This window comes from Podarcis muralis, chromosome 7, assembly GCF_964188315.1.
Source record: "Podarcis muralis chromosome 7, rPodMur119.hap1.1, whole genome shotgun sequence".
Classification (NCBI taxonomy): Eukaryota; Metazoa; Chordata; class Lepidosauria; order Squamata; family Lacertidae; genus Podarcis; species Podarcis muralis.
This window is the reverse complement of record NC_135661.1, coordinates 77,787,991-77,810,387: the sequence shown is the minus strand read 5'-3', so window position 1 is coordinate 77,810,387 and position 22,397 is coordinate 77,787,991. Positions and strand designations below refer to the sequence as shown.

Here is a 22,397-nt window from a genome sequence, read left to right as displayed (position 1 = left end):
ATGTTGTATCTCTCTTCACACAAGTGCCCATTAATGAAGCCTTGACAGCCATTCAAAACAAATACAATCCCCCCGAATACATCTTGGACCTGACCAAGCACTGCCTAACCAACACGTACTTCATCCACAATGGACAAAGATACAAACAGATAGAAGGAGCACCTATGGGATCACCCCTCTCACCGGTCATCGCAAACCTGTACATGGAACACTTTGAAACCAATGCCTTAGACAAGTCAGAACACAAACCCAAACTTTGGCTCAGATATGTTGACGACACCTTTGTAATTTGGCCACACGGGAAGGAAAAACTGGATAGCTTCCTCACACATCTCAACAGCCTACACCCCAAAATACAATTCACTATGGAAATAGAAGCCAACAACCAACTTCCCTTCCTTGACGTCCTAATCTACAAAAAACCTGATGGCTCCCTAGGACACACTATCTACCGGAAAAAAACACACACCAACCGCTACTTACATGCACAATCACACCACCACCCTGCACAAATAAACTCCGTAGCCAAGACTCTCATCTCCAGAACCAAACGCCTGGCTGACAAAAACCACTTGACAACTGAGTTACAGAATCTCTCAAATGTGTTAATTGCCAATGGATACCAGCAAAACAGGGTTACGAAGCTAATCCAAAAAGAAACACCCCCCAAAAACCAAGACACAGAAGAAAACAATGGCATGGCCCTCCTTCCTTATATCAAGGGCACTACAGATAAAATTAGCAAAATCCTCCATAAACACAATATCAAAACAGCCTTTTGCACCAACCAAAAAATAGCCAATATCCTCAGAAACCCCAAGGATAAAATCCAGTTGGAAAACCAAGGGGTCTATGAAATACCCTGCAAAGTCTGCCCAGCCACGTACATTGGACAAACTAACAGACGAATAAATGCACGTATCGCAGAACACAAGAATGCCGTCAAAAAGAAGAAAAAACTTCCTCTCTTTTCCAACACATGAAAGAAACAGGACATGAAATTAATTTTGCAGATTCCAAATTGCTCTTTAACATGGAACATCACCACAAGAGAATAATCATGGAAGCCATCGAGATAGAGAAACACCCTCACAACATGAACAAGCGTGACGACACATCCCGCTTGCCAGACATCTGGAAATTAGCCCTCCCCACAAAAACTGACACCAGAGCCAGAGGCACACAGAACGCCATCACCAATCAACCACACCAGACCCAAACCCAGACCCTCTCCACAGATGAATTACAGATACCATCCAGTAGCCAAACCATGGTGGCACCTCCGGATGCTGCACCCCCCTGCAATCCCTACACAGATCTGGCTGGCACAGACCAGAAAACCACAGCTCGCCCCTATACACGAAGCCAAGCCAGAGCACAACAAAATGCAGTACAACCATCTTCCCAGGAAAACTCTTCACAAAGTTCAAGAGGTCAAGACACAAAGGCTTTAGCAACTAATCCACACCTAATGACCCACCTAAGTGGTACTCAGGATACAACTCAAGAAATCACTCAAGATATCCCTCAAGTAATTAAGAAACAAAAGAAGAAAAGGCACACTAGCCTGGGAACTTCCTCTCTGCCCAAGAACATTAGAGGCCACACCTCCTCAACAGTATTTATAGGAACTCAAACACTGAGATCCTGCTCTGTTCCAGTAACAAGAAGCCGAAAGCACCAGCCTGAAGATGACGAGTGAGACCTCGTCGAAACGTCGCCTAGACACCCCAACTTTTACACGGGAAGACACCCGAGGACACCAAAACCTGCATTCCTGTACCCGTGAAAATCTACGAAAGCATATATATATATATATATATATATTATATATATATATATATATGAATGAATGAAGGGCTGAAATGATTTGCAGCCAAAAAAAATATCCAATAAAGTGTCATGGACCAGGAGTCAGCTTCACCTGCTGAGCAGCAGCCCGAAGGGGGAGAAGGCAAAGGCGACACCACCTGTACCTGACCAGGCTTCAAGGTTACAGAGCAGAAGGCACCGATGAGAACCAGCTTCTCTCTGGGCTTCTTAAATGCTGGAAACAGCACCTGTAGTTCCTGGCCAGACCTGGCTGTTCTGGACGTTTGGCTCTGTGATCATGTGGACTGCTTCCACCTGGCAGTTTATTGTGGTGGTGCTCATGCATGAAAGCTTTTTCTAGTGTCCCCTTGGCGTCCCCATCATATTTCCCCATCTAATTCAGATTTCCTGTTTTGCGACAAATCCAGTACGTTGTTTTTTTTTAAAAAAGAAAAATGTCTATCCAGCCACAGTCACTGCTAGTGTGAAAGTTTGTTTGCATGTTTTGGGGGAGGGGGCAGAGAGTTGGTTATGTAAGTGGTGTCATTTCAGTGGTGACATCTTTATCACCATCCTTCTACATCATCAGATCACAACCTCACCATTTTGCTTCTGGCAGCCCCTCACAAAACTGAGGGGGGAGGAACCTATTTTCAGTGATTGCCATGTGCCGTGTTCAGACTTCAGATGAGATATTCTCTCAAGAAAGCCACACAGTAAACGTGGGGGGTTGCATAGGGGGCTGTGATCATAGTTCAAACCAGGCAGAGGGCCTTCTTGGTAGTGGCACCCGCCCTGTGGAACACCCTCCCATCAGATGTCAACGAAATAAACAACTATCAGACTTTTAGAAGACATCTGAAGGCAGCTCTGTTTAGGGAAGCTTTTAATATGTGGTGAATCATTATATTTTAATCTTTTGTTGGAAGCCGCCCAGAGTGGCTGGGGTATAAATAAATAAAATAATAATAATAATAATAATAATAATAATAATAATAATAATAATAATTGGAGAAAAATCACATGGATGGGGGAGAAATGTGGCTCAAGTTCACATTTAAAGGAGAACCTTCCTAACCTGTGCTTTCTGGAATAAGATGCAGCCTGCAACACAGCCGTTATTAAAAATTCGCATTTCTCCAGATTTTGCAATGCAGTTCTCCAACCAAGTCATGTGTACTGAAAAAATGCATATACTAGTGGAAAGTGTGCATATTAATGCATATATTGGTGAAAATTGCATACAAAAAGGCAAAATTGCATTAAAAAATGTGTACAATGGTACCTCAGGTTAAGTACTTAATTTGTTCTGAAGGTCCGTTCTTAACCTGAAACTGTTCTTAACCTGAAGCACCACTTTAGCTAATGGGGCCTCCTGCTGCCTCCGTGCTGCCGGAGCAGAATTTCTGTTCTCATCCTGAAGCAAAGTTCTTAACTTGAGGTACTATTTCTGCGTTAGCAGAGTCTGTAACCGGAAGCATCTGTAACCGGAAGCGTATGTAACCCGAGGTACCACTGTATATTAGAACTTTGTACTAAAATACAGTACTGGTGTATTTTCATTTGGGCGTGTGTTTTTTAAAAAACAAACAAACACAAACTGAAGTGTAAACGTGAAGAACTGAGTGTTGGAAAAAATGATAAACTGAGAGAAACTGAAATTGACAGATCTGTCCATCAGGATTAAGACAATTTTTTTACATGTTTAATCAGACAAAAGTCAGTGTTAAGATTTATTATAGATTGGAAACCTCCTGTTGACCTTTTGCAGGAAAAGGAAATAATGATATCTGGATTTGAGGATTGGAAATAATATTTACTGATAGAAACTGGTTTTGTTGAGTGTTATACACAGGACTGGACAAAATTAATATTGTTTTTTATATAGTGGACATATGAAGAATGGGAAGTTCTTTATTTTCTTAATCTTATTTTTTTCTATCTTTCTCTTTTAACTAAATTTTTACTCTTTATTATTTATTTCTTTTCCTTTTTCTATTTCTATCTCCTCCCCCTTTTGTGTTTTGTTTTTTAAAAAGGGAAAAGATATTAAGTTTTGCATTTTTTCTCTATAAACCTTAAGAACCTCTATAAACAGGGTGGCACCCTCCCTTTGGAATGCCCTTCCATCAGATGTCTAGGAGATAAAGAGCTACACAACTTTTAGAAGACATTGGGAAGTTTTTAATGTTTGATGTTTTTATATGTGCTGGAAGCTGCCCAGAATGGCTGGGGAAACCCAGCCAGATGGGCAGGGTATAAGTAGTAAAATTGGTATTATTTTTTAAAAAAAATAAATAAATGATTAAGACATATTTAAAATAACAAGGAAAGCAAAGGGTGGCTCTGTTTTCTTTCACCCTTGCTTTGATAGCAGAACTCACCTAAAACCTAAGAAGTTTTATCCCTCTTTCCCTGCCTCCCCGCGCTCTAGCTCTCACTTTTTATTACTGGTATGTGACTGCTTTTCTCCAGTCAACACAAGAAAATTTACAGAGATATCTTTAGATTTCAGCTTCCTGGATCAGGTCGAAACCCAGTCTCCCCTGGCCCCAGCCAGGCCTTGAGAGGCAGAGGTAAAAATGATGTGTGTTATTTTTGCTACTTTCCATGCCAGTTTAGTGAAGGACAACGCAGAAGGATATGAGGGGGGGAAATCACGCCCCAAACACAGTGGGAGGAAGAGAAGCATAAGAACATAAGAAGAGCCTGTTGGATCAGGCCAGTAGTCCATCTAGTCCAGCATCCATTTCTCACAGTGACCAACCAGATGCCTGTGGGAGGATTCGAACACAAGAGCCCGCTCCTGTGGCATCCAGTTACTGCTATTCAGAACACTGCTGCCTCCAACTGTGGTGGAAAGCCAATAGGGCAATGGATTCCTCAGGTCATATCCATGCCATACCTTTTGTTATGTACTGAAGTTCTCACCCTGGGCCAGCAGGGGGATACTGTAGATAGTTATGCAAATAAGGGATCGAAAGTGACGTTCAGTGATTGGATAGTTTTAGAAAGTTGTTACAGTAACGTTGTACTGGAGCTCTATATAAGCAGGCTGAATGAACCCTGCAGTTCAGTTCTGTCCTGGTCTGTGAATAAACAAGAGCTGTTGGAAGAATCTCTGTGTCGTCTGATATGTTCACCCACAACTTAACACCTTTCAAGCACTTTCATAGCACTTTAAGAGTCATGGCTTTTATGTTTAAAATGACATTTTTACAGCTGCAAGAGTCCTGTTAGCACAAAGATGGAAGAATGAGGAAATCCCAACGAAAGAACAGTGGCAAGAAAAACTGATGAGCTATGCGGAATTGACAAAGTTGACATATAAACTACATGAGAAGGACAACAGTGACTTCAAGCAAGAATGGGGATTTTTTACAAACTATTTAAAAAGACAACAAAATGATTTGAACTCCTTGGCAGGCTTTGAATAAACATCCACAAATTTATTAGTAGAACATATGATGGATAAGGTAATGATATGTACAATTCTATAATATGCAGAGAAAAATATGTATAAACAAATCAGAGAGGGGAGCTGAGGGAAGTGTCTGGGGGGGTGGGAGATGGAGAGTGGGGAGGGAATAAAAAGGGGGGAATGTAATTGGTTATGTTGATTGATAATGTGTGTAGTTAATATTTTTCAATAAAAATTTTTTTTTTTAATAAAAAGAGTCATGGCTTGCCTCAAAGAATCCTGGGAGCTGTTAAGGGTGCTGGGAGTTGTTAGCAGATCCTTAACAAATGACAGTTCCCAGGATTCCCTGGGGGGAAGCCGTGACTCTTAAATTGGCCTAAGAGGGCTTGAGATGAATGGCTTGGATGCCATCTTGGGCATTTCACAGGGCTTGTTGTTCCTGAACCACCTTCTTCCCCCTTAGTGGCTTTCTGTGGCTTTCGGTGCCGGGCTGCATGACACCTTGTCAAGGTTGAAGATCACTCCTGCTGAGTAAAGGGCTGTCCCCAGGGGCAATGAGCAGGCCGTCTCTGTGCTGCATCCTCTTGCTGTGAACGTAGAAGGAAGACCACCTGCGGGCAGAGGATGACGTTGGTTAGCAACACAAAGCTTGACGGGGAAGGGTCAGTGGCAGATGCACAACTTCTTCACATGCAGAAGGCCCCAGACTCAAGCTCTAGGTAGCGCTAGGACTACCTCCAGGGCTGGGGGTGTCGGGTCTTCTATTTTTATTTATTTATTTTTATTCATTTTTACCACCTGGCAAATAGGGCTGGCCACTCTGTGGGAAATCATAGTTTTGATGTCTGTTGCTTCTTATTGTGCATTATGTGACTGAAATCAATTGACGAGGACAGAGTACTACAGTATATGCTTTTTTACTCATACCGGCATTCAGCGTCCCAGATACCATGATGCAGCGATTGTCTGTTCCGGTGCAATTCAGCATCTCAGTCCCCTTGCAGTGGCTGGAACCAAAGACGGAACAAGCTGGACACTGCAATCCATTGGAGGTGAGGTTTGTAGGTGGCACTGCGGAGAAAAACCCATGTAAAGACCAGTCGCTCCCAAACTGTGAGGCACAACATATTGTTTCATGTCATCTCAATCTCTGAGCAGTGCAAGATACCAGAGGTCCTTGGCCTAGGCAGGGTTAGGAAATGAGGTACTGTGAAGGCTGCTTACCCCCGGGGTATGTAAATAACAACAATTTATACCCCCATCCATCTGGCTGGGTTTCCTCAGCCTTTAGATGCCTTTAGATGCCTTCTAAAAGTTGTGTAGTTCTTTATTTCCTTGACATCTGATGTCTAATGGGAGGACGTTCCACAAAGAAGTCGTAAAATGACTCTTTAGTGCTGAACTGGAGCAAACAGCAGTTTGGGTATTCTCCAGATTGTTGTTTGCTCCAATTTAAAGTGAAAGAGCAGGCTTTCCCCGAGAAAGGAATGGGACAAGGGGAAAACTGCTGGGACTCATGCCTAGAAATCACGGGTCAAGGAAAAACCGCTCAGAGGAGAGAAGCAGAGAGTTCCATACAGGTCAGTTCCCAACGGTTGCAGAGGTCATCCTGGCAGCAGCTAGAGATGCTCTGAAGGTGGAGCCCGGCATTGGTGGTGACACTGATGGAACCAGAATAGCAATCTTCAGCAGCAATGCAGGTCTTGAGGGTCTCTGTGGTATCATCACCACCTGGAAAATGAAAAACAGTCATTAAGAGAGCTGGTTCATGGTAGATTTTCCTTTTCCTTTTTTTGCACAAAGGCTGGGGATTTGAGATCATCTGCAAAAAATCTCAGCAAGAAAAGCTTGCGCCCATCACAACACGTGTATGTTCCAGTTGCTCTGCTGTGCCCTCTTCCCTAAGAGGGCCTTGGTGGGAGCAATCAGGAGGATCATGCCACTGAATATTAGACCCCATCTGCACTAAGGGTGCTGAGAATTGTTAGGAGAGACCCCTATTCCCTTCACAAAGCTACAATTCAGCTTTTACCGTCAATAGCTCAGTTGGTACAACATGAGACTCTCAGGGTCGTGGGTTTGAGCCCTAGCTGGGGCAAAAGATTCCTGCATTGCAGGGGGTTGGACTAGATAATTCTCATGGTCCATTCCAACTCTACAATTCTGTGATTGTATGGTTTTCCCATCCCCAGGAACACTGGTAACTGCAGGGTTGTGAAGGGAATAGGGGTTCTCCTAAGAGATCTCAGAACCCTTAACAAACTACAGCTCCCAGGATTCTTTGGGGGAAGCCATGCCTGTTAAAAGCGTTATGATACTGCTTTAAATGAATTTTATTTTCTTTCATAAAATTTACCGTATATACCGCTTGATTGTAGGGGGAGGGAAACTTGAAAGCAGTTTACAAAAAAGATAAAACAATAAAACGACTAAAAAAAATACAGCATACAAGAAATTTAAACCACAACAGAACAGACTAACACCAATTAAAACTCATATAAAGTTATTCAACATCTGAGTAGGCTTGTCTAAATAATAATGGCTTCAGCAAGTGCTGAAAAGAATGCAGTGAAGGTGCAGGTGTTGCCTTAAGTCTGTGGGGAACAACAGCAGGAGATCGCTGTCATCCTCACGTCCTCCTTGCAGACTTCCGAAAGAGATATGCCTGCAAGCTTGAAAGCTTAAAGGAAGATTTATGCATAGCACACAGGAAAAGGAAACTGATGTTCATTGAAGCCTAAAATCTGCAGGAATCAGAGACCACCTTTCTCCCTCTACTGGGCCAAGGCGGGACTTGCGTGTCCCTCTTTGCATCACTCACCCAAAGAGTTCATTCCCACGATGGTTAGGCAGGTGTCTTCATTCATTCTGCAGGGATGAGCCAGGCCAGTGCAGCCTTCACCAGGGCTGATGCAGGTCTCGCAGATTAGGCAGGAGCCTTCGGAAAGGAGCAGAGGAAGAGGAAGGAGACAAGCTTGTATGAATGAGGCCAGCTAATTAGAAATGAGGACACTCAACAGAATATTTGCATTTGCAGTGGATGCACTGAGTGAGGTCCTCCAGACTGAGATAGCTGAGCTCAGGGGCCACTGAAATCAAAAGTGTGGCATTCTCTCCCATTGTGTTTAATGAAAACTAAGTTCAACTAACGGGACGTAATCCTGTGGTCCCTAGGAGGGTGTCACAAGGGCTGTAGGGCTTTGTGAGTATTGTCATCCATGGTTGCAGCAGAACATCCACCCCCAGAGGCCTCTTCATTCTGGGGCTGCCCCTCCTCCTGACCATGGAGCTCTGATGGCAGAGAGGGCAAAAGAGGGAATTTGGGGGGCAGATCAAAGGAGGGTTGCAATCCTCTGGAGCTGTTGTGCTTATTTTACCTCCTGTGGTGATCAATAGGAAAAAATTAAAAGAAAAAAACTCGTGGAAGAAGGGAAATCCTCCCTGCCCCGAACACACACACTTTTACTCCACTGATACAAGTCCAGCTTTAGAATTGGCAGATCCTTTGCCTTTGATTCCCTGTCATAGAATTGTAGAGTTGGAAGGGACCCCAATGGTCAACTAAATCCGACCCCCTACAATGCAGGAATCTCAGCTAAAGCATTCGTGACAGAAGGCCATCCAACCTCTGCTTAAAAACTTCTAGCGAAGAAGAGTCGACAACCTCCCAAGGGAGACCATTCCACTGTCAAAAAGCTCCTAGCATCGGAAAGTTTCTCCCCTGATGTTTAGTCAGAATCTCCTTTCTTGTAACCTGAAGCCATTGGTTCGAGTCCTACCCTCCAGAGCAGGAGAAAACAAGCTTGTTCTCTCTCCTGCAGCTATTTCAGAATGCTCTGCCAAGGTGGAATCCTATACCCACTTAAGGGATGTAAGCCTCCCTGAATTCAATGAGACTTACTCCTTGAGTAGGACATGCCTCTCATCGCACCCTCTGCATGGATCCAGCCCACTGCTCTTAACTCTTCTTGCTGCTTTTATATTGCGTTGGACGTCACTGTTCTGCATTACGTTTTCTGTTCATAGCGTTTGTTTATTTGCTCCCACAAGAGGCAGTGATGGCCACCAGTTTGGATAGCTTTCAAAGAGGACTGGGCCAATTCATGGAGGGGAAGGTTATCAATAGCTACTAGTCGTGAGGGCTCGGCTCTGCCTTCACAGTTGGAGGCAGCAATGCTTCTGAATCAGTTGCTACAGGTGGGGAGAGGGCTCTTATGCTTGGGTCTTGATTGTAGGTTTCCTACAAGCATCTTGTTGCCGACTGTGAGAACAGGATGCTGGACTAGATGGGCCATTGGCCTGATCCAGCAGGCACTTCTTAGGGACCCTGACCACACACCTCCAAACCAGAAAGTAGCATGGATGGGTCTTTGGATCCAAATTACAACATACAGATGTACCTTGGAAGCTGAACGGAATCTGTTCCAGATGTCTGTTCAACTTCCAAAACATTTGACTTCCAAGGCACAGCTTCCAATTGGCTGCAGAAGCATCCTGCAGCCAATCAGAAGCCACGCCGGAAATTCGGCTTGTGAAATTAATTCAAAAACCGGAACAATCACTTCCGGTTTTTCATCATTCAGGAGCTGAAACGTTTGAGTTTACGGCGTTCGGCTTCCGAAGTTCCACTGTACTTAATTCTCGCCTCCCAGAGTGGCTGGGACAACCCAGTCAGATGGGCAGGGTACAAATTATTTATTATTACTATCATTATTACACCAAATAGGCAGATCAGGGAACAGCATTCCCCCCATGACATGGACTCACCTTTACCCAGGAGAGAAGCCAGGAGGAGGCCAAGGTTGACCAGAGTCTTCATCATGATGGGACGCAAGATCTCTGCTGGGCTGTTGCCTCTATCAATGAAGAGTCCAAGTGGAAGTATATAAGCCGCAGCAGTTACATAAGGGGGTGAACGGGTAAATATAAGCTTGGCGTCGGGCTTGTTGCTTTTGATGAGAGGCACTTAAAACCCTTGGGCAGCCCCCAAGCTCCCTTGACAGCTGATCCTCTTTGTCTATTGACTGCCTCAAGGAGTCCTTTTGTGAGCCAGCTGGGTCTCGCTCGCTCTCCCATAGCCAAGGGAGCACACAGCCACCTTCATTTCACCCCGACCTTTCCCACTCCTGGCAACGAAGTTGGGAGCTTTGAGTTTCAACTTGTGGGATACAAAGAGAGTTGGTGGAAAGAGGAATGCTTCCCTATCTAAAAGCGCATTGCACTCCTTTTTCTTTTAAATAGAAAGGGTCTTCTAACACCGCTGGGATTGAGTCCCAGTGAGCTGAGCTTTCACTCCAGTTTTTGGAACGGTGACACAGCCCTTTGATTAGGAACATAGCAAGATGCCCAGGTCCATCTGGCTCAGTACTGCCTACACAAACTGGCGGCTGTTCTCCATGTTTCAGGAATGGTGTCTCCTTCAGCTCCATGTGGAGACGCTGGAGATTAAAATAGGGAACTTCTGCATACAAAGAAGATACTTTTCTTCTGAGCTACAGCCCTTCCTCACAAGGAATAGTCTCTGCCTACAGAAAGAGCTGTAAAGGGAAAAGGACCTCTCCCAAGATTCTCCACCCTTTTCCTGGGCGATGAAAGAGAGAAATTGTTCATAGAATCATGGATTTGTAGAACTGGGTCCACAAGGGTCATCTAGTGCAGTGTTTCCCAACCTTGGGCCTCCAGCTGTTTTTGAACTACAATTCCCATCATCCCTGACCACTGGTCTTGCTAGCTAGGGATGATGGGAGTTGTAGTCGAAAAACAGCTGGAGGCCCAAGGTTGGGAAACACTGATCTAGTGCAACCCCCTGGAATGCGGGAATCTTTTTCAAAATGTGGGGCTTGATCCCACAACCCTGAGAGTAAGCATTTCATGCTCTACTGCCCGAGATTTGACAAAAAGGGTGAAGAAAAGAGAAAATTCTCACTGATTTCCCTCAATAACATCACTTCTGAGAAATTCTGGCTCAGCTCTGCTATTCACCCCCCAGCAAGGCAGCACACATACCATCAGCTCCCAGTTGGCAAAAGAGGGCTCTGTCAATCTTTGTTTTATATAAAGTACTTGCTTTAGTGTTTTAAACTTGTGAACCATCTTGGGTGCCTTGGTAACAATGGTGATAGATGATAGATAGATGATAGATAGATAGATAGATAGATAGATAGATAGATAGATGATAGATAGATAGATAGATGATAGACACATACACAATAAAAAATGTAAATAAATAACTTTGTTGTTGTTGTTGGGTTGTTTCTCCTACTTCCACTCCCAGGATGTTGAGTCGTGGTTTCAGTGCTGAGTTCCATTCACAAGAAAGCTTCATGACAAGGAAAAGTCAACTCTGTAATTGGCTTATTTTAAATTCTGCCTCACAGAATCCTTATCCCATGGATTCAGGTCAGATTACAGTATGCAAGAGCCCTGCTGGATCAGACCAAAACAGCCTATCTGTTATAGCATCCTGTTCTCACAGAGGCCAGCCAAGTGCCTAGTGAAGCTTACAAACATACTGTATTTTTTGCTCCATAAGACACACTTTTTTCTTCCTAAAAAGCAAGGGGAAATGTCTGTGTGTCTTATGGAGGAATATGTGGTCCCTGGCAGCAGCGGAGCTGGGGACTTTGGTTCCTGGAGCAGCGGGGGTGTGGCCTGTGCAAGTGTCCGTCGTCGTCCCGTCCCCCCCGCATGAGGGGGTGGGGAGAGGCGAGGCGGGGGAAGGGGGCTTTAGAACACTCTTTAGAGTTCACTTCGTCCGGGGTGCTCTGTGACTTGCATGAGAGCAGCCAGGAGCCAGCGTGGAGGGGGATCTTTCTACCTCGCGCGCTCTGTCAAATTGGGATGGAGAGCTTTTTTCTTGCTTTCCTCCTCTAAAAACTAGGTGCATCTTATGGTCAGGTGCGTCTTATGGAGCAAAAAATACAGTAGGTTCCTTGCCGTTGATGTAAAACAAGGATGGACCTTTAGCATGTTGCTGGGCTCCCACTCCCATCAGCCCCAGCCAGTGGTTTAGCCTATGGTCAAGAATGATGGAAGTTGCAGTCCAGCAGCATCACAGATTCCCCATCCCTGATGATAAAACCTTGAAATGTTGATTGACTTCGAGGCTGCTCAGGAACAAAAAATATGCACACTCAAGTAAAAGAACACAGAACCAATTGTTAGGCACTGAGGTTGGAGGAATTCCAGTTACTTGCTTGCAATTTCAGTGGTTTAATGGACCAGGGTCACTTTTTTAAAAAGAAGAATAATGAAGGTGATCCATTAGTGTTGGCTGTCCCCAAGAGAAGGAGGAGTTCTTTCAAACAAGATTTGGTGTTTTTCTTTTACAAAGACGGATGTCAGTCAAGTATTAACATGACCTTGATGTAAAAATCCTTGAAGGAGACCCCAAATACTTGAGGTTGGGGAGTGCCTTATTGAAAATGGGGCCATGATGGAATCAGCACACAACACCCTTCAACTGGGCCCACCGCCGACTCCAGTCAGCTACGTCTGTAAGTAAGTCCGACATTTAAATCACCCACAATGCCCTGGGGCAACACTACAGCAGAGGCATTTTGTGGATTATTGCCATGGTGGTTTGCTTGCAGCTGCCTATCTCAAACTGTGAAGCCATAAGCCTGCTGCAGCAGACATGCATATAGATGGGGGCCCACCAGAGAGCATTTTGCTGGGTAAGGGACCCTCAAACCCAGTCCAGACTGGCAGTGGGATCAGAAACGAAAGGGCCCTACTTCAAATCCATCCCCCTTAAGAGATTCCAATTGGCAACTAAGGCTACAATTGGCAAATAAGGCTGTATACACATTAGCAGCTGAAGATGCAGAAAGATTGTTGCACTCTGTTGTGTTTTTATTTGATTTGGCAATTGTATTCATTTAGTCGTGCTTTAGGCTGATCGCCGAAGAATTGATGCTTTTGAATTATGGTGCTGGAGGAGACTCTTGAGAGTCCCATGGACTGCAAGAAGATCACACCTCTTCATTCTGAAAAAAATCAGCCCTGAGTGCTCACTGGAAGGACAGATCCTGAAGCTGAGGCTCCAATACTTTGGCCGCCTCATGAGAAGAGAAGACTGATGTTGGGAAAGATGGAGGGCACAAGGAGAAGGGGACAACAGAGGACGAGGTGGTTGGATAGTGTTCTCGAAGCTACCAGCATGAGTTTGACCAAACTGCAGGAGGCAGTGGAAGACAGAAGTGCCTGGCGTGCTCTGGTTCATGGGGTCACGAAGAGTCGGACACGACTAAACGACTAAACAACAACACAGTCATGCTTTTATGTATCTGCACGCTGCACAATAAATCCTCATTTACCTTCCCATCTCTTGGGGCTCATCCACCTTGAGTCCAGGCTTAGTTGTTCCATTTTTAATTTTGTCTGGCGTTCTAATTTTCAACCTTTTGGCCTCAGATTTTATATGGGTTTTATTTGCATTCATTTTTTTAGTCTGCTTTTCTGGTTGTTTGCCCCTCCTCCCATGGCAGCTAGGTTGAGCATGTACATTCAAAAAAAAACCCAAGAAACCATTGAGGGTCGTATTTCCACTAGACTCAGTTTTTCAGACCTGTTCACAAATGAAGCATGAGCAACCATGTTGGGGGAATTTGTCTACAAGTCTCCCGACCTCCTTTGCATCTGAGCACCTGCTCTGGAAGCAACTGTTTCTTTTATGAAATTATTTGAACGAGAGTGCTTATTCCAGCCTTCCCCAATTTTCTAGCCTGCATTGCTGGGGCTGAAGGGATCTGTAGCCCAAAATTTCTGGAGGGCATCAAATTGCAGAAGGATGGCTCAGCATTTATGTTCGTAAATGAATCTTGGAGGGACGTAATGGCCCCAAAGAGGCACACAATGGGATGCTATTTCCAGGAGCCAAGCCTGTTGCCAGATTCTGAAAGGGGCCGAGTGCTTGGGCAGAGACTCTGAGGGAGGAATTGAGCTGAAGCTTGTTCCAAAAGGAATCGGGTAACAGTAGAAGTGGATGAGTCAAGAGAAACAAGCTCAGATTGAGGGCTGATAGAGTTGTTTCTGTTGGCACGCACGTTTGGGGCAGGAGACAAACAGTGGTCTGATCTATCTGGTACCTGGACAAAGTACCTGCCACCCCCCCCAAAAAAAAATGTTTTCATGCTACTGGATCATCTACTCCGACATCCAGCTGCCCATTTAGGCAATACTGAATATGTAAAGGTAAAAGACCCCTGGATGGTTAAGTCCAGTTAAAATTGACTATGGGGTGCAGTGCTCATCTTGCACTGGTATGCTTTCGAACTGCTAGGTTGGCGGGAGCTGGGACAGAGCAACGGGAGCTCACTCCATTGCGGGGATTCGAACCGCCGCAAGACCAGGAGGCTCAGTGGTTTAGACCACAGCGCCACCCGCTCCCAGGGCCGGATTTAGGTTTGATGAGGCCCTAAGCTACTGAAGGTAATGGGGCCCTTTATATGTCCAGCTGTCCTTTGTCAACAACAAATTGTTGCTGTTTTTTGCGTTGAATATATGCTATATGGTAATTGATGGACCTAATAGGTATCTAAAGCCATTTGCACATAACAATTACTTTTATCAAAGTAATTGTTGAACTGAAATACAATTTTGGAAATGTACATCCAGTTTTGTTTTGTTTTGTTTTTGCTTTAAATTTTTTTGGGGCCCCCAAGAGAGTGGGGCCCTAAGCTATAGCTTGTTTAGCTTATATGTAAATCCAGCACTGCCCGATCGCCTCACTGTACAGCACTAGGAAGCAGGTCTCAAGTGTATTCGGTTGGGGCAGTGGTCTCCAACATGGTGCCCCACACATCTTCCCCCCTGAGTCCACCTGCCTCAATGCCCCCTGGGTCATGAGTTGGCAAAAGTGCTTTTCCTTCTATCCATGGAAAGGCAGCTCTACTCGCTTCTGAAGGCTCAGATTAATCATAAAACGTCAAAGAGGAAGCAACAGAAAGCAATGGCTTTGCTTTCACACCTCATGACGCCAGTTCCTGTCACCTGCTTTTTTTGATGGTTTTGTTAATAATAGTGTTAATAATGAATCAAACGAACACATTTCAAATAGGAAGTTTTTTCCCCTTCTCATCTCATAAAATTTGCACGCTGCTTGACTGTAGCGACAGCACGGTTTGCAAAAAAAAAAAAAAAAAAAAAAGCAGGGGGGAATGAGAAAAATCTACAACACTTTAAAGTTAAAGCAGATTGCTGTCTCCTTAACTTTCTAAGCATGTGGCAGTAACAACTGAATTAATACATCTAAATAAGTACTGAATACATTAGTAACTGCATGTTATATCATTTATTTCGCAGGGTTGCTCTTGGTATTTATTTATTGCTTGCTTGCTTGCAATTAATAAGAAACTTCCCGCCAGTTTAATGCACGCTCTGAGAGCGAGCGAGAGCACATGCGCTTAAAGGAGCAGGTGGGACTCGCCCGTCGGGAAGCAAAACCTGACTTGAACAGGAAAAAAAAGAAAAGAAACGACGGCAGGGGGCGCTCGTGCCTACGAGCCAAGGCGGCCTTGCCCTTAGGCGCCTGCGCAAAAGCTCCTGGCGGACTCATCCAGGTGGGAGGAGTCTATGAGCGGCGGGCGGGCGAGAACATACCATAGAGCTGAGCGTCGTCGGGATCCGGCGCTTCCGGCCGGCCAGGGGAGTTTTGCTACCGGGTCACGGTGGTGACAGAAAGTGGCGGGGAGATGCCGGAGATCGCAATCCGACATGTGGTGTCTGCCAGCAGCTCCGACCCGGTGAGGGCGAGGCCGCCTTTCTAAAAAGGACGCTCCGTGGCCGAGGGAGGGGAGGGAGGTTCCGTTATTTCCCCTCGGCGGTTGGGCGCAACCATTCATATCTAGGATGGGGGTGGTCGGGAGGAGTTGGGTTTTGATTGGTGGAGCCTGGAAGAGCCCATTCTGGAGGGGGGGAGAGAGGTGGGTGATAAATTAAGGGATAGGAGACCAGAGGAGATTTTTGAGTGAGGCCATATGTAGGGTGAAGTGATAGGGTGGGGAGTGGTGGAGAAGACAACACACCATACATTTAAAGCGCAGACCCAAGAGTCCTGGGAACTGTTGCTTGTGCAGGGTGCTGGGAATTGTAGCTCTGTGTGAGGCAAACTACAGTTCCAGTGGAGGGGGTGGGGAGTGATGGGGAGAACAGCTGTGTACACACCATACAGTTTAAAGCACACATACGGACATCCAAGGGTCCTGGGAACTGTAGTTGGTCCTGCAAATTGTAGCTTTGTATGGGGCAGACTATACAGTTTGTAGGATTCTTGGGAGTGAGAGGAGCGGATTGTGTTTTAAATGCATGGTGTGTATGCAGCTGAAGAAATCACAGTGCGGATGATGTGGGCAAGTCATTCCTGCTCTAGATGAGAGATTCTTTCCTGCCCCTTCTGTTTCACCCTTCTCATCTCGTCTCTCTTCTCGCCCCAGACGCACTGTGCTGAGAACCTGCTTAAGGCCGACACCTATCGCAAGTGGAAGGCCGCACAGGCTGGGGAGAAGCACATCTCTGCCATACTACAGGTGAGCTTTTGTTAACCTGAGCATTTGAAATCCGCCTCAGCTTCCCCCACCTGCACTTTGTAGGACTGTTAGGAGTGTAAACGGGGTAAGAAGCGTGTGATGCAATTTCTTTGGGGCTAAAATACCTGGGATTGGCTTGCACAATTAGTTTCTTGTGTACTTAAACAGCTGAACTTCTTTCTTAGCTACGCAAATACCTTACTTGGAAGGAAGCTAAACTGAATCAGGTTGTAGGCTTAGATAACAGCTGTCTTGATTTTGTAGAGAGTGACAGCTGGACAGGATGTCGGCATGGTGATGGAGCTTGCTGGTGGAAATATGTTCATACACCCTGATTTATGCTATTGTGTCTCCAAGTGATTGCAGGCAAAGTATCTACATGGTGCCTAGAGAATAACTTGAACCTAAATATTAGCAAGACAAAGGAGATGGTGTTGGACTTTCAGAGGAAGAGAGGGGAACTAGCCCCGTTGTATATCAGGGGGCATTGTGTGGAGAGAGTCTCTTCCTTTAAATTCCTGGGAGTTTACCTTAGTGAAGACCTCACTTGGAAAAACAGTATAACTCAGGTGGTTAGGAAGGCCCACTTCCTCAGGGTCTTGTGAAAGAACAATGTTAAACAACAATTGATTACCTCCTTCTACCGGTCCACAATAGAAAGTGACCTCTCATATTGTATCACACACAGTGTGGTACGTTGGCTTGACAGCCACGGACAAAAAGTATTTACAGAGGGTGGTAAACACAGCACATGATATCATGGGCCTGTCCCCTGAGCCCACTAGATGACATTGCAAGGGATCGTTGCCTTAGGAGAGCAAGAAAAATTCTCAGGGATGATTCACACCCTGGTCAGCACCTCTTTAATCTTCTACCCTCGGGCAGGAGATATAGAAGTATAATCAGTCGTACCAGCAAGCTAAAAAACAGTTTCTATCCATGGGTTGTTGAATGGAAAATAATATAGTGCAACTGACTTTCGGGGTTGGTGTGTTGTGCGACAAGCACAGAGAGTGCAATGAGACTGAGTGTTTGTGGGTGGGGGAGGCTTGGTTAATTTCATTGTACACAGATTGTACATTGACAATAAAGGTATTATTATTATTAGTGGCTGTGGAGGGGGAAACGTACTGTGGGAACTGGCAATATTTGTAGCATTGGCAAATAACAAACCTCATGCGTGTGTTTAGTTGCAACTTGACTTAGGTTTGCTATTGGCATTTGGCTTACTGTGGTTGCATTGCTTCAAAAATGGTACTATGTTGGCTTGGGTGTGCTCAGTGGGTTGCCAGGTCCTCATGTCCACACTTCCCATTGAGCTGCTTTTGTCACCCATCTGTCCCTTTGGTGGTGGTGGGGGGTAGAAGCCCTGTTTTGGGAAGTCATGCAAGCATGACCTCTTGAGAGGTCAACTTCAAAACCATGCAGCAGATTAGCATCTCATCTTTATGTCATAGCTTGGTGGATCACTTGCAGTTGGAAGTCTGAATGCAGCCCAGCAGCTGTGCATTGTGACCACCAGTGGTTGACACCCCCACTGCCATATTTCCCACAACAAAAATAGGAAGTGTGACAGGCCTTCAGTGAGAAAGCCATAGCCCTTTGGTAGGGCACATTGTTTGCATGCTGAAGGTTCCAAGTTCAATCCCTATTCTCTGTGGTTAGAAGGATCTTGGGCACCAGGGCTGGGAAGGGAAGGATTCTGTGTGAGAGCTTGGAGAGTCACTGCCAGTTAGAGTAGACAGTTCTGTGGTATAAGACAGCCTCCCCCCAACCCTGTCTCTTCCAGATGCTTTGGACTACAACTCCCATCAGCCCTAGCTAGCACAGCTCTGCTGGCTGAAATTAATGGGAGTTGCAATCCCAAAACATCCGAAGGGCACCGGGTTGGGGAAGGCTGATATAATATTTGATTTGGTATGAGGTGAGTGTATGTGCATGCATACATACATACATATCGGCAATCATGCATGAATGGGACACTGTGTTCAATTTGTCAGAAACTTTAGAAGCTTGGGCTGAGAGACAACATTTCTGTGTGTTCCCTAACCCTTGGCTGAGGCTGTCATGTCTCCCCACAGTTTGAGAAAGAGGAGCATATTCACAGCATCGACATTGGCAATGAAGGCTCCGCATTTGTTGAAGTATTGGCTGGCAGCTCTGCCTCCTCCAGTGAGCAGAACTATGAGGTGAGCGAGTGCCTGTGTGTGAGAGACTGTGGAAGGGCCTCATTCCTGACCTGAAAGCAAGCTGTTTTTTAACACAAGGCTGGTGGTTTGGGGCTTTGCAGGATCAGAGTTGTGTCCTCCTTGCAATTTGTTTGGGCTGTCTCATTTGGTGTAGAACATCCCCCCCTCCCTACTATTTTCCTAGTCTGTGGGGTTGAAGCAGTCTACTAATGGGGGTCCATTTCACAGAGGCTGGAAGTGGTACTTAAACCTAGTTAAAGAAAGCCCAAACCTAGAGATAGTGGGAGTGGGGACCAGAGTCACACATGAGTGGCAGTCCAGCAGCATAGGCTAGCTGCCACTTGAATGCAGCCACATGCAAAACAATGTTAGACAAGTCAAAGAAAGTGCCATAGAGACATGGAGCGGCATGTGGGTAAAGAGGAGCGCCCTGTATATTGTGCATTTGGCAGTTTTCATCAGAAGCCATAAGTATGACTCAATGTTCCTCTCTAGTTCCCCACCACCACCACCTCCTACCTCTGTGAACCCATATTTTAATTCCTATTAGGCTGGCATCTGTCAAGTTAAAGGCTAAAATGTAATCCCTTTAAGCCTGCAGTGCACCCTGACCTCCACCCCAGTCCTTTCCCTCTCATCTCAGGTGCTGCTGGTCACATCCTCCTTCATGTCCCCCTCGGAGAGCAAGAGCGGCACCAACCTCAACAGGGTTCGTATGTTTGGACCAGATAAGCTTGTGAAGGCCACAGCTGAGAGAAAGTGGGACCGGGTGAAAATCATCTGTACCCAGCCCTATACCAAGGTTTGTGTGGAAGTACAAATGATACAGGATATAAGGGATGCTGGCCAGTGTCAGGCTTGAGTTCCTGCATTCGTTTCTCAGTTCGGTAAGAGACTTACTAGGCTTGCCTTCATTAGCCACGGATTACAACATGCCCTCGTCAGTTCTAGCCAGTACAGCCATGTTGACCGGAGCTGACAGGACACAAAGTATGAAATGCCTGGAGAATACCAGGTTGTTGAAGGCTGTGCTAGCCAGTCATGGGTTAGTTACCATCTCTCTCCATTGCCCATCTGTGAAATGGGTTTCATTCTGGCCGGTATTACAGCAGTGGTTTGAAGCTGAGAAAAGGGTAAAGTACTTTGCATTCTGCAATAGAAATGGTTATCGTAATTGCCCAAAGAACATTTATTTTATGGAGCGCTGTACAAATGCCAAAAATCATAACAGCAACAGCAGCATGAAAAGGCTGGTGGCTAGCATCTCTACCATTCTGGTGAACAGAGGATGCAAATTTTTAACTGCTTTAGGTAGTTAAACTATGGGTTCCCCATCTAGAGATGAGGTGAAATCAGAGAACATTAATGTGGGATGGAAATAACTAAATTCTTGTATAGGGATATTATTTTGAGCAAATTCCTATTTATGTTTACTCTGAAATTCCAATGAGTTGTGGAACTTACTTCCAAGTAAGTGCGTAACAGCATTAATTGAGCTAACCTCCAGCAAAAAAACATGTAAACTCCAGAGTTGTGCATATTCTTGGCATGAAAAATATAGTATCAACTGTTTATCAGGGTGATTGTTTACAAGGGGAGCAATTCCTGGTAGGTGGTGTCAGTCTGATGTATGCCTAACATACCAGTAAGCAGGTTCTGTTAACTGAGATGTCTTTGGTCCCTGAGGAGTGTGTGATGATGATAAGAGAGAGGGGCCGCCTGGGAGGAGGTGCCGACAAGTGCTTGGGACTGCCTGATTGATAACCCTGACTCCTTTACTTGAGTTTCTTGTTTTCCTTCTCAGTCCTTGACTTACGGCCTCTCCTTTGTGAGATTCCACTCTCCTCCAGAAAATGACGAGGTTCATTCCAAAACCGCTTCGCCAGTAAGTGCTCCAATGACCTGACTGTTGTCTGTTCTTTTGCTGCCATTCCTTGGCTGATTTGAAACCCTCGCTCTCTCCTTCCTGCTCTGTGTATTCAGAAGCTCACCAAGCTGGGGCAGTTCAAGGTCAAGGAAGACGAGAACGACTCCCTGAAGCCCGGCGCACTTTTCTTCAGCCGTGCCAGCAAACCCCTCGTCTCTCCACCTAAAGGTAGCCACAGTACCTATAGCATAGGTGGGGAACGATTTCCAACTCAAGGGATGCATTTCCCTTCTGGGCAGATGTTCGAGGCCCATATGCCATTATGGGGGCAGAGGTGCAAAAGAGGACGGGGCCCTGAATATAAGTCTTATCTTTGTACAGTAGGCTAGTTTCTGCACACACTCCTCTCTAGCCTCCATCTAGATAAGGAATACACATTATCAGAGGTCAATTGCTCAAAACCACTCAGGGTAACTCAGGGGGAGGGTTCTGAGGCCAGAGAAGGCCACAGACCTGAGAGGCCCAACGCTTGGTACAGTGGTGCCTCGCAAGACGAAATTAATTCGTTCCGCAAGTCTCTTTGTCTTGCGAGTTTTTCGTCTTGCGATGCACGGTTTCCCATAGGAATGCATTGAAAATCAATTAATGCGTTCCTAGGGAAACCGCCTTCAGACCAGGTCCAGGGACAGTCTGTCCCCCGACCTCTTCTGAAGGCTGGGGGGGGGACAAGGGCTTTTCTTCCCACCCCCAGCATTTTAAAAAACCCCGGGACAGCGGAGGACTTCTCCGCTGTCCGGGGCGATCTTAAAATGCTGGCGGGCGGCATTTTAAAATCGTCCGGGACAGCGGAGGACTTCTCCCTGTCCGGAGCGATTTAAAAGCCCCTGGGAAGGCATGCAGGGGGGACAAAGACTTTTGCCCCCCGCCAGCCTTCAGAAGAGGTCCTGGACCTCTTCTGAAGGCCGGCGGGGGGCAAAAGTCTTTGCTCCCCCCTGCCTGCCTTCCCGGGAGAGCGGAGAAAGGCAGCGCGTTTCTCCGCTGTCCCGGATGGCTTTTGAAGGCAGGCTTTTGAAAGCCGTCCGGGACAGCGGAGAAGCGCAGTGCGCCATTCCCGTTGTCCCCCGACTTGGCTGGAAGGCTGGCGGGGGGAGAAGCCTGCTCCTCCCCGTCGCCAGCCCCGCAAACTCGGGGGACAGCGGGAGAGGCGCAGCGCGCCATCCCGCTGTCTCCCGACATGGTTTGGAGGCTGGCGGGGGGGAGAAGCCTGCTCCTCCCCGTCGCCAGCCCCGCAAACTTGGGGGACAGTGGGAGAGGCGCAGCTCGCCCTTCCCGCTGCCCCCCGACTTGGCTGGAAGGCTGGCGGGGGGAGAAGCCTGCTCCTCCCTGTCGCCAGCCCCGCAAACTCGGGGGACAGCGGGAGAGGCGCAGCGCGCCATCCCGCTGTCTCCCGACATGGTTTGGAGGCTGGCGGGGGGGAGAAGCCTGCTCCTCCCCGTCGCCAGCCCCGCAAACTCGGGGGACAGCGGGAGAGGCGCAGCTCGCCATCCCGCTGTCCCCCGAATTGGCTAGAAGGCTGGCGG

The 22,397-nt window shown here is 46.3% G+C and overlaps 2 protein-coding genes across 2 annotated transcripts in view; one reads left to right on the top strand and one right to left on the bottom strand.

The window, feature by feature from the left end:
- Window positions 1–5,240: 5,240 nt before the first annotated feature.
- On the bottom strand, window positions 5,241–15,943 carry PINLYP (phospholipase A2 inhibitor and LY6/PLAUR domain containing). The gene is made up of 6 exons (XM_028742403.2): window positions 15,836–15,943; window positions 10,001–10,089; window positions 8,055–8,171; window positions 6,812–6,964; window positions 6,161–6,304; window positions 5,241–5,844 (listed from the first exon to the last, which is right to left on the bottom strand). Exons 2-6 carry the CDS (start codon window positions 10,053–10,055, stop codon window positions 5,693–5,695), a joined length of 621 nt encoding a protein of 206 aa, XP_028598236.2. The 5' UTR covers window positions 10,056–10,089; window positions 15,836–15,943; the 3' UTR covers window positions 5,241–5,692.
- XRCC1 (X-ray repair cross complementing 1) overlaps window positions 15,858–22,397 on the top strand; it is a 19,671-nt gene continuing 13,131 nt past the window's right edge. Inside the window, exons 1-6 of the mRNA XM_028742399.2 lie at window positions 15,858–15,978; window positions 16,669–16,761; window positions 18,843–18,950; window positions 19,594–19,752; window positions 20,755–20,835; window positions 20,934–21,045. Coding sequence (XP_028598232.2) covers window positions 15,928–15,978; window positions 16,669–16,761; window positions 18,843–18,950; window positions 19,594–19,752; window positions 20,755–20,835; window positions 20,934–21,045 — 604 coding nt within the window. The 5' untranslated portion in view covers window positions 15,858–15,927. The remainder of the gene's footprint in view (window positions 15,979–16,668; window positions 16,762–18,842; window positions 18,951–19,593; window positions 19,753–20,754; window positions 20,836–20,933; window positions 21,046–22,397) is intronic.